The sequence below is a fragment of the Sphaerodactylus townsendi genome, linkage group LG02, assembly GCF_021028975.2.
Source record: "Sphaerodactylus townsendi isolate TG3544 linkage group LG02, MPM_Stown_v2.3, whole genome shotgun sequence".
Taxonomy (NCBI): Eukaryota; Metazoa; Chordata; class Lepidosauria; order Squamata; family Sphaerodactylidae; genus Sphaerodactylus; species Sphaerodactylus townsendi.
In genome coordinates, this window is record NC_059426.1 from 70313931 (window position 1) to 70330309 (window position 16379).

The 16379-nt window shown below is 41.7% G+C and overlaps 1 protein-coding gene across 6 annotated transcripts; it reads left to right on the plus strand.

Moving 5' to 3' along the window:
- The first annotated feature begins 185 nt into the window (after positions 1-185).
- Positions 186-9545, plus strand: LOC125427173 (olfactory receptor 1038-like). Of its 6 annotated transcripts, none has more exons than XM_048486290.1 (2): positions 186-200; positions 8622-9545. In XM_048486290.1, the coding sequence occupies exons 1-2, from the start codon at positions 186-188 to the stop codon at positions 9543-9545; spliced, it is 939 nt and encodes a 312-aa protein (XP_048342247.1). The 6 variants fall into 6 exon arrangements, with proteins under 6 accessions (XP_048342247.1, XP_048342250.1, XP_048342249.1 ...); XM_048486293.1 differs by lacking the exon at positions 186-200 and adding an exon at positions 825-833; XM_048486292.1 differs by lacking the exon at positions 186-200 and adding an exon at positions 1205-1233 and having other exon boundaries at positions 8618-9545.
- The last annotated feature ends 6834 nt before the right edge of the window (positions 9546-16379 follow it).

Below are 16379 nucleotides of genomic sequence, written 5' to 3' on the forward strand. Positions count from 1 at the left end.
GGCCAAAGTTATGGACCCTCAAACTGTAGCCCCCATCTCCTATTAGCTCCCATTGGAAACAATGGGGGATAGGGGCACCCCCTTTGGGAGTCCATAACTTTGGAATCCTTGAACCAAACCTCACCAAACTTGGGGGGTAGCATAAGGACAGTCTCCTGATGATACACTGAAATTTTGGTGCTGATATGTCTAAAAACTGCGCCCCCTGCAGGCCAAAAATGGAAAACCACTAAAATACCCAAAAACGAACCCAGCATTTTGATGCCCCCCACAAGTTGATGCCCTGGGCAGCTGCCCACCTTGCCCAATGGGCATTATGCCAGTGCCAGCTGAGCAAGGGGGCGCATGTAGAGACAGGAGACAGGAGCACCTCCTGTGGCACCCTGCATTGAAGCAGGCAGCGCTGGGAGACCCTGTCCCCACACCTCACTTGCTGACTCTGGCCCCTAAGGAATGAGGCGAACCATTGTAAGGCCATGCCCAGCACCCCTGAGGCGGTGGGTCAAAAGGTCATGTGGTGGGTCAAAAGGTCATGATTGACCATATCAAATGCTGTGGTAAGATCTAAAAGTCAGATGGTGGGTCAAAAGGTCATGATCGACCATATCAAATGCTCCGGTAAGATCTAATAGTACCAGCAGCACCAATCTGCCTCGGTCAAGCAGGGCACGGAGTGTATTTGTGATGGCAGTAAGGAAGCTGGACTGGAAGGCTGGAAGACTTATGTGTGTGATAGACATCAAAAGCATAAACATTTACCATAAAAGAGAGCGAGTGATTAAATCCTTAATTAAAATCCTAAAAACATGTGTTTTTTCTCACTTAGACACAGTGTGAAACAGACTTTTCTCTGTGATACACCTCTGAAGATGCCAGCCACAGATGCAGGCGAAACATTAGGAACAAAATCCACCAGACCATGGCCACATAGCTCAGAAAACCCACCAGAACTAGTTGAATCCAGCCGTGAAAGCCTTCGACAATACATGTGTTTTTTTGTTTTGCACTTAAGTGAAAGCAAAGTAGGTCCCAGGCAAGCGTCAAAGGGAAAGGCATTCCAAAGGTGACGCACCACCACAGATAATGCCCTGTCTCTAGTCACCATTGGCCTAACCTCTGAAGACAGGGACACAGAAAAAAGTAACTGAGGGGTAGATTTTAATTGACAGGCTGGAAAGTATGGAAGATGTTCCCTCAGTTACCCCAAGCCACTAAGGACCTTAAAGGTAAAAAATAAAGTGCTTTGAATTATGTCCCAAAATAGATGGGTAGTCAGAGCAGACCTTTTCAGCTAACTGTGTTCTCTCTCTCAGAGGAGCAGAATTATTCTAGATTCCTTTGGGGGAAGGAGTGATCCTAATGAATATATGTCTGTGAGGGGCAATTGTTCAAACGAACTTGGAGACAAAGGAAGTTAATATACAGGTAAACTAGACAACTGACAACTTTTTCAAAGGTGAGTTCAAACGAGATTTTTTATTCTTCCCTGTCTATATTTTTTTCAACATGATTTTCCCACATGCATAGAGAGAGGATGTAGAAAATCTATAAACTAACATATATCACATATGAGGAACACAGCCATGAAACTTGCCACAAAGATATGGTTGGAAGACAAGTTATGTCTCAGTATGGGTACTTATTGTAGAATGTATGGGGACACAACCACAGATTCTTCATCCATAGAAATTACTTCTTTATAGATAAAGGGTATCTTTCAGGATATCCTTCAGAACTAAATTACCACATTTCTTTGGGCAACCTGAACATAAGTGTGTTTGTCTGAAATATATCCAAATATCCAACATAGTGTGAGTTACACCTGATGCATGGTCTGCTCTGTCCACCAGTATTTAGAAAACGTTATCTGGGCTCCAAATGAATCCAGTTCTGCTTCTTCATTTATCCTAGCATGACCAGGATAGTATGCCAAGAAACATTAAATGTCATCCCAGGAGAAGACTTGGAAGTGAAAACAGATCTAAAATAAGCTGAGCTGAATGACACCTAAACCATTAAGTGTCTGGGGGCATTTTGCCCTGACTGAATTGCTGAAGCTTGACTTTGCTTGCTTCTAGCCACCACCAGGCCACTGCAATGGTCCACCCGGAAATTGTTCTGTAAGTTAAATCACCAGACAGACCCTTTCTCCTCTCTTGTCTTATGTGACACATTCATAACTAAGGATTTGGCTGTGTTGCTCAGCACCAAGAGAATCCCCTCTCAGACAGCCGCCAGTTTGTACTCAGAATAATTTTGTGGAGCATAATGCAGTTGGCCCCAGTAAGGGAGAAAGAAAACACAGAGGTGTAGAAAAGGGAAAAGAAGCACTTTTTAAGACCTCCAGCTTGAACTGTTCTGAGTGTATCAATCCACCTGGCTTCTATTTGTAAAAGATGCTTCCTGGTATCTATGACTAAAACCATATATTTGTACAAATCATAGAAATGCATATCGTTCTACAGTGTGCCCTTTTTCAATGAAGTGCTGTACTAGTAGAGCATCCAGATATCTGATTTTGAGTGATATTCAATAATACTTGTGCATATGCACCTGCTAGACATTTCTATATACAATGATGAACATGGGTATTGAATCACAAAAAGGCAGTTCTTGGACTGGCATGTGGTAAATTCCTTACAAACCCATGTAAAATTAATGGGTGGGTATGCAAATTCCATAATATTCATTTAAGGGTCACACAGTGTGCAGTGCCCACAACTGAAATGCCCACTAGTCACTTCCATCATTGCAGGTCTATATGAAAAGTCCAATTTTACTAATTTTTGTGTAAGGTTACTAGTATGCCTAAATGACACACAGCTAGTCCTTACAATGGTTGGCTGGCCGGACTCAGTCCCTGAGGCTCTCCAGCGGTGTTTGGAGGCTGTGGCTGGGTGGTTTAGAGCTAGCAGGTTGAAATTGAATCCAGCAAAGATGGAGGTCCTGTGGGTAGGCAACGGTGAGATGCCAGCTGATTTTGTTTTGTCTGTGCTGGATGGTGAGGCCCTACACCTGACCTTGTTGGTTACCAGTCTGGAGGTGATTCTGGACTCCAGGGTTTCTTTGGAGACCCAGGTCACCAGAACGGCCCAGACTGCATTCTACCTCTCTGCCAGGCAAGACAGTTGGCACCATATCTCTGCTGTGTTGGATCTAGTCAGTGATCCATACAATGGTCACTTCTAGGTTAGATTATTGTAGCTCGCTTTATACTGGCCTGCCCTTGAACCTAATCCTGAAATTAAAACTTGTGCAGCATGCGACTGCAAGGTTCCTGGTAGGAGCCTCAGGCAGGGACCATATTACATTGGTCCTTTTCTATCTACATTGGTTGCCCATCGAGTACCAGGTTATCTTCAAGGTTTTGGTCCTAACCTTTAAAGTCTTGAGCAGTCCTGGACCTGTGTACCTTGGGGACCGCCTCTCCCCATATTGCCCAAGCAGGCCCCTCTGCTCCTCGGATGGGAATCTTCTGGTAGTCCCTGGCCCAAAAACCATCCAGCTGGCCTTGACCCTGAGCCCTTCGGGGATAGGGCGGGGTATAAATCTAAGTAATAAATAGATAAATAAATAAAGCCTATGTGAGAGCATGAAGCACAACCAGAAATATCCTCAATAATGTGCCAGTTTTTTAAGATCAATTTTTTTTATTTTGCTAGCCATGGAAGTGAAATTAAAAGCACAAGTAATTTCTAGGCCCGATTCTTAGATTTAGGTGTTAAGAAATCTTGTGAATCCTTTTCTTGAACTCTGTCTCATGCTTTATCTACAGTATATTCAGGTGCATAAGCTGGTGAATAAGCATTTTCCTTTCCCTTTCAAAATGTTGAGGTTCTGAGGAGTTTTTCCTAATTCTTAAAATTAAGAGAAAGGACTTGCAATGAAGTGCAGTATTTTTATCTGTTATTGCTCACCTAATCTATCTTATAATGTTCTTTAGTTTTTAAAAAGGATATCTCTCTCTCACTCAAAAGTATAGTTATTGATCCCAAGAATTCTTTAGTTTTGCAGGAATTCATGAAAAGATTGAATGAAGATTATTCTCTCATGAAAATCAAGAAGATGACTATTTTATTTCATTTACAAGGCATAAACAAGATTCTTGAATGGTGCCCAGCAGAATTTATCACCCCAAAATATGACCACATCATACCTAATTATCAAGAAGAGCATATGCCCACTTTTTGTATTTTCAGGGTCTTAAGTAAATTGCCTTGCTAATAAAATCATGCCTTCATCAACTAGATAATTGAAATTGAATAAATGGCAGATGCCAATCACACCAAGACCACCGTCAAGGACTTCATTCTCTCCTGATGCTATCACCCACATTTGGTTCAGGGAGTCCAAAGTTATGGAGTCCCAAACGGGGTGCCCCATCCCCCATTGTTTCCAATGGGAGCTAATAGGAGATGGTCGATAACTTTGGACCCCCTGAACCAAACTTCACCAAACCTGGGAGGTATCACCAGGAGAGTCTCTTACTGACACCACCAAGGTTTTATGAAGTTTTGTCCAGGGGGACCAAAGCTATGGACTCCCAAAGGGGGTGCCCCCATCGCACATTGTTTCCAATGGAAGCTAATAGAAGATGGGGGCTACACCTTTCAGGGTCCATAACTTTGGACCCCCTGAACCAAACTTCACCAAACCTGGGTGGTATCATTAGGAGAGTCTCCTAAATATACCCTGAAAGTTTGGTGCTGCTAGCTTAACAATTGCACCCCTGACAGCAGGCACCCCCCCAAATTTCCCCAGATTTTCCTTTTAAATCCCCCCTTTTGGCATGGGTTTAAAGGGAGAATCTGAGGTCCCCAGTTTAAACATTGAAAGGGATGCTGTTTCGTGGTGGGGGAGAATCAACCCCCAAATAGCATCACTTTCAATGTTGTTTAAACTGGGAACCCCAGATTCTCCCTTTAATGTGGATTTAAAAGGAGAATCTGGGCTCCCTAGTTTAAACACCATTGAAAACGATGCTGTTTGGGGGTGGATTCCATCATCACTTGGTTAAGCTAGGGAGGCCAGATTCTCCTTTTAAATCCACCTCAAAGGGAGAACCTGGTGATTCCCAGTTTAAATAACATTGAAAGTGATGCTGTTTCCCCCAGTTGGGGGGGGGGGGACTGGATACAACACCATAAAATGTTTTCATAGCAGTAATAAAACATTTTGAAAGCATTTTGAAAATGTTTTCCCAAAAAATTATTTCTGCTGTGTGGCATGGCCTATTGCTGTGCTCAGATTTGTGAGTTGGGGGATGTTCTATAATGTGATGGTGACTTTGAAATGACCTAGTATAAAAAAATCATTGCTTGGTCATGGTTGGGAAGGGCACCAATGAGGGGTGGCGCCAAACTCCAGTTTGCCTAGATACACCACTGAGCGTAGCTACAAGGGGGACGGGGTGTGTGCATTGCATCGGGCATGCGCCTGGGGGGGCATCAAACCCAGTTTTTGCCCAGGGCTCCAGTTTGCCTAGTTACACCACTGCTCCCCACCAATCCAGACATGCCCCAAAGGAGAAGAACACAATGCCAACTATGAGTGCAACCAATCACCTCCCTGCCTTATATCAGCCAAACCCCTCCTTAAGCACCCAGTTGAGTTCACCCCAGCCCTACACAAAATCTATCCAAAACATCCCAGAATTCAGTAGGTAGGCTGGGCAGCATGGGACTCTTTCTTAGAGAGAGCCATATGGTACTTTCGTGGCAGGAAAAGCCCTTAACACTAATACCCAAGGGGGAGAGCAAAGACCATATGTATTTCCATACTTGTTCACATTCAGTGTTGCCTCTGGCATCTTGCCTTGCTACTTCCTCCACCTGCCATCCTTGTCATCCTGTTTCCCAATTTAGGGGCCCTCTGACAACTCCCTTGGCAGACATTCCTGGATGGCCATCTTGTTGAGTGTTAAAGCCTAAAATAAACCCTTAATTAAAATCTTGGTAAAAATATGTGTTTTAGCTTGGCACCTAAATGAAAGCAAAGTAGGTGCTAAGGAAGTGTGAAGGTTAAAGGCATTCCAACTACAGATTGATACCTTGTTTCTAGTCAACACTCACCTTATCTTTGAAGACAGGGGCAGAGAAAACAGAGATTGAGAGGTATGTTTTAAATGGCAGACTGAACCATATGAGAGGAGATGTTCCTTCAGATACCCTGATCCCAAGCCTCTAAGGGCCTTAAAGACTAAAACAAAACTTTGAATTATGTCCCAAAACAGATGAGTAATCAGAGCAGATCCTGTCAGCTAATTGCGCGCTCTCTCTCTCAGAGGAGAAGAATTGTTATAGAGTTCTTTGGGGGAAGGGGTGATCCTAATGTATATATAAATATCTGTCTATCTGGAAAAGTTGTTCAGAAGAACTGGGAGATGGAGAAGAATCTACAAGTAATCTAGACTGCTGAGGTCTTTTTCAAGGTTAGCTCAAATAAGATTTTTATTCTTCCCTGTGTGTATTTTTCAAAATGATTGTCCCATGTATATAGAGAGATGGTAGTACAAAAAACCCCCTATAAATATCATGTATGAGGAATATAGCCATGAAACTTGCCATGAAGACATGGTTGGAAGTCAATTTATGGCTCAGTATGGGTATTTACTGTAAATGTATGGGAACACAACCATAGTGTACTTGATTCTTCATCCATAGAAAAGACTTTTTATAAAGAGTCAAGGATATGGTATCTCTCAGAAGACTTGAGGACCTTTCCCTTCTATAACTAAAAATTATGTCTGTTGTGAGTTCTACAACTGATTCCTACAACTAATATCCCATGGAAATGAGGAATGTTTTACATCTCTTGAATGTGTTCATCTGAATACATATTAGCAATTTGTTTCTCTTAAGACAGAATGGATTGCCTGCACATATTGGAATGAAGACTGGAATAGAAGTGTTCATGATTAAATTCCGAAGCTGAAGATATACATAGAAGTTGCTGATTCAGAGTGATGCACTGATTTCCTACAATGGGAATACAAATGGAAGATTCTGGGAAATTTCTCCCACCCCCCCTTCAAAAAAAATCATTTTTTCCATGTTTGGATGCTTCTGATTTCCTGGGCCATGACATTTTTTGGTTTCAAGTAGATCCATGCAAGGAAGAAGTGCAGCATGTTTCCAGATCATCATGTTTGGAGGCAAGCCACAGAGAGCTGCAATTCTCCTTCTCTCCTTCCTTTGTGAGGAGTGGAGCTCTTTTTTTTCTTTGCAAGAACAATTGCTGGAAACACCTTGTTCAGAGTTGGTGTGTGCAGTTCAAATATTTTCATAATACATTTGCATCTGGATTTTTGGGTACAGCACTCTTGATTATCTCTATTTTTTTTGAAAGTATTGTCATGGGTGTAGAAGTGGGACTTTAGTCTTGAAAATTTGTTGGCATTATTTTTGTCATTTCCCCTGAGGCAGCAGAAGTGGGAAGGGAGAGATGGAAAGAGTAGAAACCGGTCCCAGAGTTATCATGCTGCCATTGTTCCTGATGGAGGTTTTCCCCAGCTGCTAGCATCAGAGATGGCAGAGTTCACCCCACAGCTATAAAATGATGAGTGGACTTCTAGACCACCACCAATTCTTTTTTTAAAAAGTATTTAGCTTCTTTCATTATGAAGTTATGACTTTCATTTAGATATCTGCAAAGGAAGATCTAAAAACATTCTTTTTTGTGAAAGATGGGAATTTAGAGAACCTGATCCTCATATTGTTACATAAATAAAGCACTATTTAAATTATTATTTTTTTAATGCTACAATGAGACATTTGTGGAGAGGAGCCTTCAGTGAGGATAATTCTGTTATGGTAAGTCTAGGCTATGCTCAGCGCTTTCCCTTTTTAAACATAATGGTCCATGGTTGAAGGCAAGATCTACCTGACCATCAACTGTTAGCTGGCATCTCTTGTCTCAAGGGGAAAGAGATGCTAACAGCTCTTTCCCGAGCCAGCTTTTTCTCTTTCCCTCCCCACTCCTGCACCTCCTGCTGACCCCAAAACACTGCTGAAATTCCCAGAGATACATTTTCATTACCCCTAGGGTTTTAGGACTATTGAAGACATTTCAGGTGCTCATGCAAAATGACTGATTTAAGGCATAATTTTGGCTTGGGTATACACAAATGCACACCTCTAATGTGAGCTACACTTAATGCACAGTCTGCTGTGTCTACTAGTACCTTGACACCTTCATCCTGCCTAAAGTGTTACTTGGTTCCTAATGCCTCAAGTTTGGCCTCTTCCACAGATGCAGAATAATACACATTCAATCCACTTTATCTCTCACAAAAGCATAGTTCTTGATCCTTTGCATGAATGGTAAATAGTATTTCCTAATTTATATTTGCAGGAATTCATGCAAGGATTGAATGAAGATTATTATCTCATAGACATCAAGAAGATGACTACTGTATTTCATTTACAAGGCCTAAACAAGATTCTTGAAATGGTGCCCAGGAGAATTTATCTCCCCAAAATGTGACTGTATCATACCTAACCATCAAGAAGAGCATATGTTCACTTTTCTTATCTTCAGGATCTTAAGCAAATGCCCTCACTAATAAAATCATCAACTAGATAATTGAAATGGAATAAATGGCAGATGCCAATCACACCAAGACCACCGTCAAGGAGTTCATTCTCTTGGGGATCACTGATCGTCCAGACCTACAGAACCCTCTCTTTGTTGTGTTCCTTCTGAACTATATTATCACTGTGATGGGAAATTTGGGGATAATTCTCTTAATCAGGATGGATCCTCATCTCCACACTCCCATGTACTTCTTCCTCTGCCACCTGGCTTTTGTTGACCTTTGCTATTCCTCTGTCATTGCTCCTAAAATGCTGACAAACTTTTTAGCAGCTAAAAAAACAATTTCATACAATGCATGTGCAGCACAGCTGGGCTGCTTCCTAACATTTATGATCACAGAATGTTTCCTCCTGGCAGTGATGGCATACGACCGCTATGTAGCCATCTGTAACCCACTGCTTTATCAAACCATCATGTCTCAGAGAGTGTGTATCCAATTGGTAGCTGTCCCTTATATATACAGCTTTGGCGTGGCTCTGTTCCACACCATAGTGACATTCCGTTTGTCCTTCTGCTCTGCAAACGTGATCAATCATTTCTACTGTGATGACCTCCCACTGTTAGCCCTTTCTTGCTCTGACACCAGCACCAAACAGATCCTGATCTATGTGTTTGCTGGGTTTGACATGATATGCTCACTTCTCATTGTATTAATCTCTTATTCTTTTATTCTTTCTAATATCCTCAGAATACGTTCTGCTCAAAGTCGACAAAAAGCTTTTTCTACCTGTTCCTCCCATCTGACAGCTGTTACCATCTTCTATGGAACACTGATGTTTATGTATTTGCAACCTAGTACTAACCATTCTCTAGCAACAGATAAAATTGCTTCTGTTTTCTACACTCTGGTGATTCCCATGTTGAATCCTTTGATCTACAGTCTGAGAAATAAGGAAGTTAAGGCTGCTCTGAAGAGATCAATCGAAAGATTTGTGCTTGTTCTCAGATGAAGATATAGAAGCTCATTGTTTCCAATGAATATTATGCAGAGCAATTAAAAGTAATATGGAGGGCTCAGTCTCCAGCATCTCCAGTTAGATGATACTACGGGGTACAAAATACATTTACACAAAATCGTGGATAGCCATTACCAACCTTAGGAGATTACTCACTTTGCTGGACCAATGGTAAAATCAACATTTATTAACTCTTTATTACAAACTGATGGTATGTACATACATATATGATGTGTTCAATGCAATATTTGAACAGGGCAAGTATAAGGAATAAATTCTCTTTAGTGTGTTCCCACTGAATTCCTTTGATATCTTCACCATCAGTTCACACCCTATATTACTGATTTCTAACCCCTAATATTCTTAATATTCTTTATTACAGGTTGGTAATTTCTTACAACTTCATGACTGTGACTCCACACTACCTGGAATAAGAATAAGAATGAAATGGGTCCATATCACACAGCCTAAATAAGATGTCCTGGGGACACTTAAAAAAGGCATCCTGGGGAGGCACTCCACACTGCTCTTTTCCCAAGACATCCTTAGGATGCCTTATTTCAGGTCAATGTGTCTTTTTTGAGGAACACTTCAACGTGCCTCTTTTCTCCCTAAGTCACCTGCAAGATATCTCCTGCCCGACTGTATGGAATGCAGAGCTCAGGAGGCATCTTATTTTTCCTGCCCGACCATTTTGCTCTCTGGTCAGTTTCATTCTCAGCTTGTGCCCAGCATTTTGTGTGCTGGTGAAGGGATTCTCCCTGTCACCATTTGCTGAAGGTTCCCCCCAGGACTTTTGCTCTGCAGGCACCAATCCTGGACACCTTTTCAATCCAAAAAGTACATAGTTGTACTCACCTGGTCCTGTCGGTTCTGACAATATATATAGTTTTTCCCTCTTTTTATTTTGGAGGAGTATCAATGCTTCTCAATGGGCAGTAGACCACTGTCCCAATACTTTTCAATGGGAGTCCTCCAAGTGGCTAAGATTCTCTTATGTGTGTCTGTGTATCTTTGAAGATAACTCCTCCAAAATAAAAAAAATAGGAAAACTATATATGGTCAGAATTGGCAGGACCATGTTGAGTTGGACACAAAACTGGAAGTGTCAAAGAATGTGGAAGCAGTTTAGAAACAAAGGCCCCTTCCACACATGCAGAATAATGCACTTTCAATCCACTTTCAATGGTGAGTGGGATTTGAATGACTGAAACATTGCAGCATTATCATAAATAGTGGGAAGAACCAGCCCTTTCCTGAGAAGGTAGCCATGTAAGAACGCATCTCCCAGTTCCAAACAAGAGGCCATTTCATCTCTAAATACACAGCTCATCTCTGCTGCTTTCTAACAGCCTTAGAAGAATCATCTTGATCAACTGCATTCATCTAAATCTTTAGAATGGACCTTCTTGCCCTTCACAACAGACATCATTCAAGCCTCCACCCTTCTAAATGCAGATTTTTTTCTCCAAGGGGGAGTGTCTCCAAAGGGGAAGTTATTTGATAAAATTACAGCTGTAAAACAGTGACAATGTAAATGAGGTGGTCATTAAAGGTATTAGAGGAAGAAACATTTGGTTAGTACAACATTGGTCAGGCAAGCACATTAACAAATCTATTGTCTTCACCAGAGTGTACGGTCCAGGGCTGGAAATGGGAACTCTCTCCATGTCAAGGTTGGGTGGAGGACCATTTACATTTGTTCAATGAAATAAAAAATCACTCCAGAGAACAAGGAGCTGCTAGGGGATTGCACTGCTTCATCTCAGAAGGGGCACCCAAGCAAGAAAAAAGAATAACCAGGATGTGGTCATGGGCTTGAGAATAAGCAGATCCAAGGAGCTTTGTTCTTTCTTTCCTTCCAGGAGAACTCAGTTTTAGCTATGCGACTGAAGTTTAGTGCTGTGACTGAAGATTTAAAAAGCATCATTGTCTCTGTTGCTGGCAAGACAACCATGGCTGGGTAACTTGAAGGATACCTGAAAAGATCAACTTAGCCCCAGCTTTATATAAATGCCACTCAACTCTTTGTTCTTGCATTGCCAGACCAATCTCATTCCTCTTCTCATTTCAATTCTTTTCTCCTCTACACCCCTTTCTTTGTGTGTCTTTTTTCACTCAGCAAGGTTTATGGCAGGGCCTACATATTGTTTTATCTACAGCACCTGCCAGTGTGTGTAGCACAAAACGTTGTAATAGGTGTGAGCCTGGACAAAACACAATTTTGATCTGGGAAGCAGGAGGAAAAAAAGTATATTTGTATCTAACCCTTCTGCCGCCCCCCGCCCCCCCTGGCCACTTTTCTTTACATCATGTTGGCTATCTGCCAGCATTTCTACCTTTACATTATGCAAAATCACAGTAACATGGAAAATTCAAACACAATAATATTTTTGACATATAGCAGTCTCATGAGGCTGACCCACACACAAAAAATGGCAAGATATTGGTTTCAGGCCCTAACCCGCATTTACAGGCAAAGTGTGTGTGGTACTGAGACTCAACAGAAAAGAAAGGCAATCCTTTCTAATGAAGATGAGGTAGCAATTAACTATACTCTGACTAAAAGAAAAACCCAAAATTGTACCTTCATTCGCCAAACACTGGACTGTCTTTGTTTTAGAATGCTGTGTTTGGGTCCTAGTCCCAACCTGGTTCTGTTAGGTAGGCACTAGGACCAAAATGGAGCATTCTAAAACAAAGAAAGTCCAGCATGTGGCGAATGAAGTTACAAATTTGGGTTTTTCTTTTGGTCAGAAAGAGTTTGTGCATAGTATAATTATATTCTGCTTTGAGCAAAAGTCCTTTTCTATACTGATTTAGACCTCCAAGAGCTCCAAGCACAAGCAAGATATGAGCTCCTAGCACAAGCAGTACTGTGTATTGTGACAATAATCAGGATATTGAAATCTACAAATACAGCAAACTGACTGACTATATTTGTGACCATTGTTAAGAACAACCCCCGCCCCCAATCTGCAGGCCATTTTTAGGAACTGTGATCAAGAAACAGTTCCAATTCTAATTAGCAACTTCTTCAATGGCCTAGTGAGATTTTATTAAAATAAGTGTGTGACTGCATCTACATAGTACCCAAGAGAAGGGAAACAAATGAGTAATTGTGTACAGAGGACATTGTTAGCATTATTTTGGGACTCTCTGTTTACAAAGTCCTATTATTTTTAATTGCAACAAATGTAACTCTGCAACATACTTTATAATTGTTCCCCAAGCAGTCTGTTTACTACTGTTTAACTAGTTAATCCCAAAAGTGTTTTTCTCCCCAAATGGAATGATGATGTAAAATGCACTTTAATCGTATATATGTATGTGAAGTTTGGATCAGTGCCAGATTTTAACTCATGTCAGGAATTGTTTGTAGGAACCATGTGTATACAGAGGTAAAACAATTCTTAGTATCAGCATTTTGATCAATTGCCAGCCTCAGCCATTTGCTTGCTATCTTTTAATGTTGCCATTTAACACATACTCATGTCATGGAGTCAAGGATAATGTTATATATAATATTAGAAGGAATATATATGTATAACATTATCCTTGACTCCATGCCATGAGTATGTGTGTGTGTGTGTGTGTTTGTGCGTGTGCACACATACATATATATACAAACAAATTATATATGGGCATCTTCCTACAAACAAATATATATGTGGGCATCTGTGCTTTTCTTAGTGGTAACAAATTCATTTTGGTTCATGGCAGCAGTTGCTGTCCAGTCAGCACCCACCCATAACCATGAACCAAAATGAATTTGTTACCACTATGAAAAGCACAGATGCCCATGAGATGCTCTGGCATCATCTGAGATGGCAAACAGGACCCTGAAAGTGTGCATGTACTGGCCTGGCTGCTTCAAGGTCCTGACCGTCATGATAAGAATAACACCCGCCCCCAACCCAGCAACTAAGCATCAATGCATCAATAGGTTCAGCGCAGTGTGCCAAAGGAATGGACAGCACACTAGAAGTGGCTTAGTAAACAAGTTGTGCAAGCCTCGAAAAGTTTCCCACATTTGCTTTGAAAAGTCCATTTTTGTGGTTTTCTGTCTGTTTTATTCTCCAAGCCATCTTCTTTACAGATCTTTTCTTTTAGCAAGCAAGGAGTAGCAGAAGGGGCCTCGTGTCTCTTTCTCTTGGAATTAGAAATATTAAAAAGTTACGTCAAGACCAAAGAAGTGAAGTCTGGTGCTTATTCCTTCTCTCCAGCTTGTCTGCAAAGGGGAATGACTGGGGGTGCTAGACCCTTGCCAGGATCTGATTAGAAGGAATGATGCCATTGTTTTCCACGGGAAAAAATGCAATCCAAGGAACAACAACATGGGCGTGCTCCAGCTAGGTAATAGTGAGTACCTAAAGTCAAAACAGCATGGATCTTCAGGGAGGCTGATTTCATTCCAGTAAAAACAGCTGACTCCTTTAGGAATCAGAATACATCTACCATTCATGCTTTACATGGTGTTAACACTGGTGAACCCATAGCAAACTCAAGTCTGTCACATAATGTGTGGAGCCTCTTTTAATTAGAGGGAAACCCTAGTATGTGAGTGGTCAACAGCAAGAAAAAGCAGGAACTCCAAAAATTACTAAGATGAGTCAGCTGAAGGCTCTGCAAGGAAAGATACCAAATATTTACTTTTAAAAATACTCTGACTTCAGAGAAGGTGACAGTAGAACATTAGAATGTAAGCTGGCATTGCATAACCCAATAGCAATTACTGATTTTTTTTTAACAAAATTCAAAACTCCCTCTGGTGGTTCAGTTAGGGAAACACTGGCCACAGCTGCATGAAAAGTCAATTGCAATGCATTAATGTTAGCAAGTAATTTATTGAAACAAACTGCTAATTAGCCACAGACATTAAATGGTCAGAACACTATCTGTCAAAATAAAAATGTCACCCTATTACTCTTGCCAAACAGCATGTGTGTCAAACTGGCTGGTGTTCATGCATCCCTAATTTTGACAGATTTGATAGGTATTTTTCACATAATATCACTTGCATCTCACCTGACTTTGACTATGCCTTAGTTATAATTATGATGAACAAATAGAGAGCAACAATCCTATTCCCTCCATCTTTGATTGGTCCCCTCTCCCCCTACTTCTTTCAGTCTCTCACTTTTTCCCCTTCCTGCCACCCTTTTCTAACTCTCTCTCCTCCATGCCTGTCACTCTGGCCCACTCCGCACTGGTCAATAAAGCCAGATTGGGGGCGGTATAAACACCATTTTGGGCAAGAACTTTGCATGGTTCCCGCCCTGAACATGACTCTAAACTGCCCCCAACCTGCAACATCGGCCTCAGAACGTCTTATACGAGAATGGCTCAATGAGTGAGTCTTTTGTTTTATTGGGGAGCACAGCTGGACCAAGTGAATGGCTGCAGCTGTCAGCCACTTTAAACAGACAAATTGCGCATGGAGTGAATCTCGTATTACCCCCTCCCCAGCTCCCATTCACAGAGCCACTGGGGAAAAAGGGGCCGTCCCACAGCCCAGTTCGCAGGCAAGCAAGGACAAGGCGGGAGGCAGTGGGGAAGGGAACCATGAATGCGCCTCCATGCAAAGGCATGTCCGTGGTCCCTGGCAGCTGTGAGGCCACTCGCACGAGCGTGTGTGAATGGTCCCGGGACTCCACTGGAGTCAAGTACCCTGGTGTGACCCTGCCTCCCCAGCCTGTGTGGAAGAGGCCTCTCTCTTTTGCTGCTTGTACTTTCCAAAGCAGCCATTTTCTCTAGGGAAACTGATTCCTATTATATGGATATAATTTGTAATTTGCAGTTATCTCCTGCCCCAACTTGGAGGTTGGCAACCCTGGTTTCCCTGGCACAAATGGCTGCTTATGCAAGAGAACTCTATGGCATTATAAACTTCCTAAACTGGAGTTGGCAACTCTATCTTCTTACCACCCTACAAACTACCTTTATCTGACTTTCTGTCTCCACAATAGTAGCCCAGTTGTGTGGTGCCAGTCACAGGGCCAAGCCTATTTGCAAGTTGGGAACCCTTCAGGGATTATACCCAGTGGTGGGATTCAGCAGGTTCGCACCACTTCGGCAGAACCGGTTGTTAAAATGTGTCTTGTAAACAACTGCTTGTTACATTAATTAAAACCCACCACCAGAACCAGTTGTTATATTATTTGAATCCCACCACTGCTTGTACCTCATGTTTCTCTTAATCCCCCTCTCTGGACTATTTCCTATTTCCTTTCCTCCTGGCAACCTCCATATCTCTCCCTTTTCCATGCTTAATTCTCTCCTTCTCAGCCATTCACAAACCTTTTATCCCACTTCCAACATCAGCTATATTCATTATTTATGTGTTTCATTTATATCCACCCCCATTCTTTACAGTGGATCTCTGAAGTTTGCTTGTTAAAAGGTGAAAACATCTTTCTGTGTGGCATGGTAAATGTTCTCCAGGTTACCAGAAAGGGGTGTCTGGGTGTTTGGAGAAGCGTTTCTGTACCCCAATGAATGATATAGACTATGGTTTAAAATGCAACCCAAATGTCAAAATTAGGCTATTTCTGAGGTTGTTTCAACCCCCAGGTATTTATTTTCTCTACAGAAAGAAAACTATACATGGCTGTTTGCTATTGTACATGTGACAGTGTCCTAAGAGGGGGAAAATCCCTGTAGAGCCAGTTCTGGATGTATTCTGCACAAAACAGTGCAACCAGGAAATTCACCATTCGGGCTATCTCAGTAACTGATGACATTGTTTAAGATTACATTGCACAAAATATAGCATTTTAAAAGTACTTATGTTTCCATCTGATTCTCAAAACATTCTGAGGGATGCAA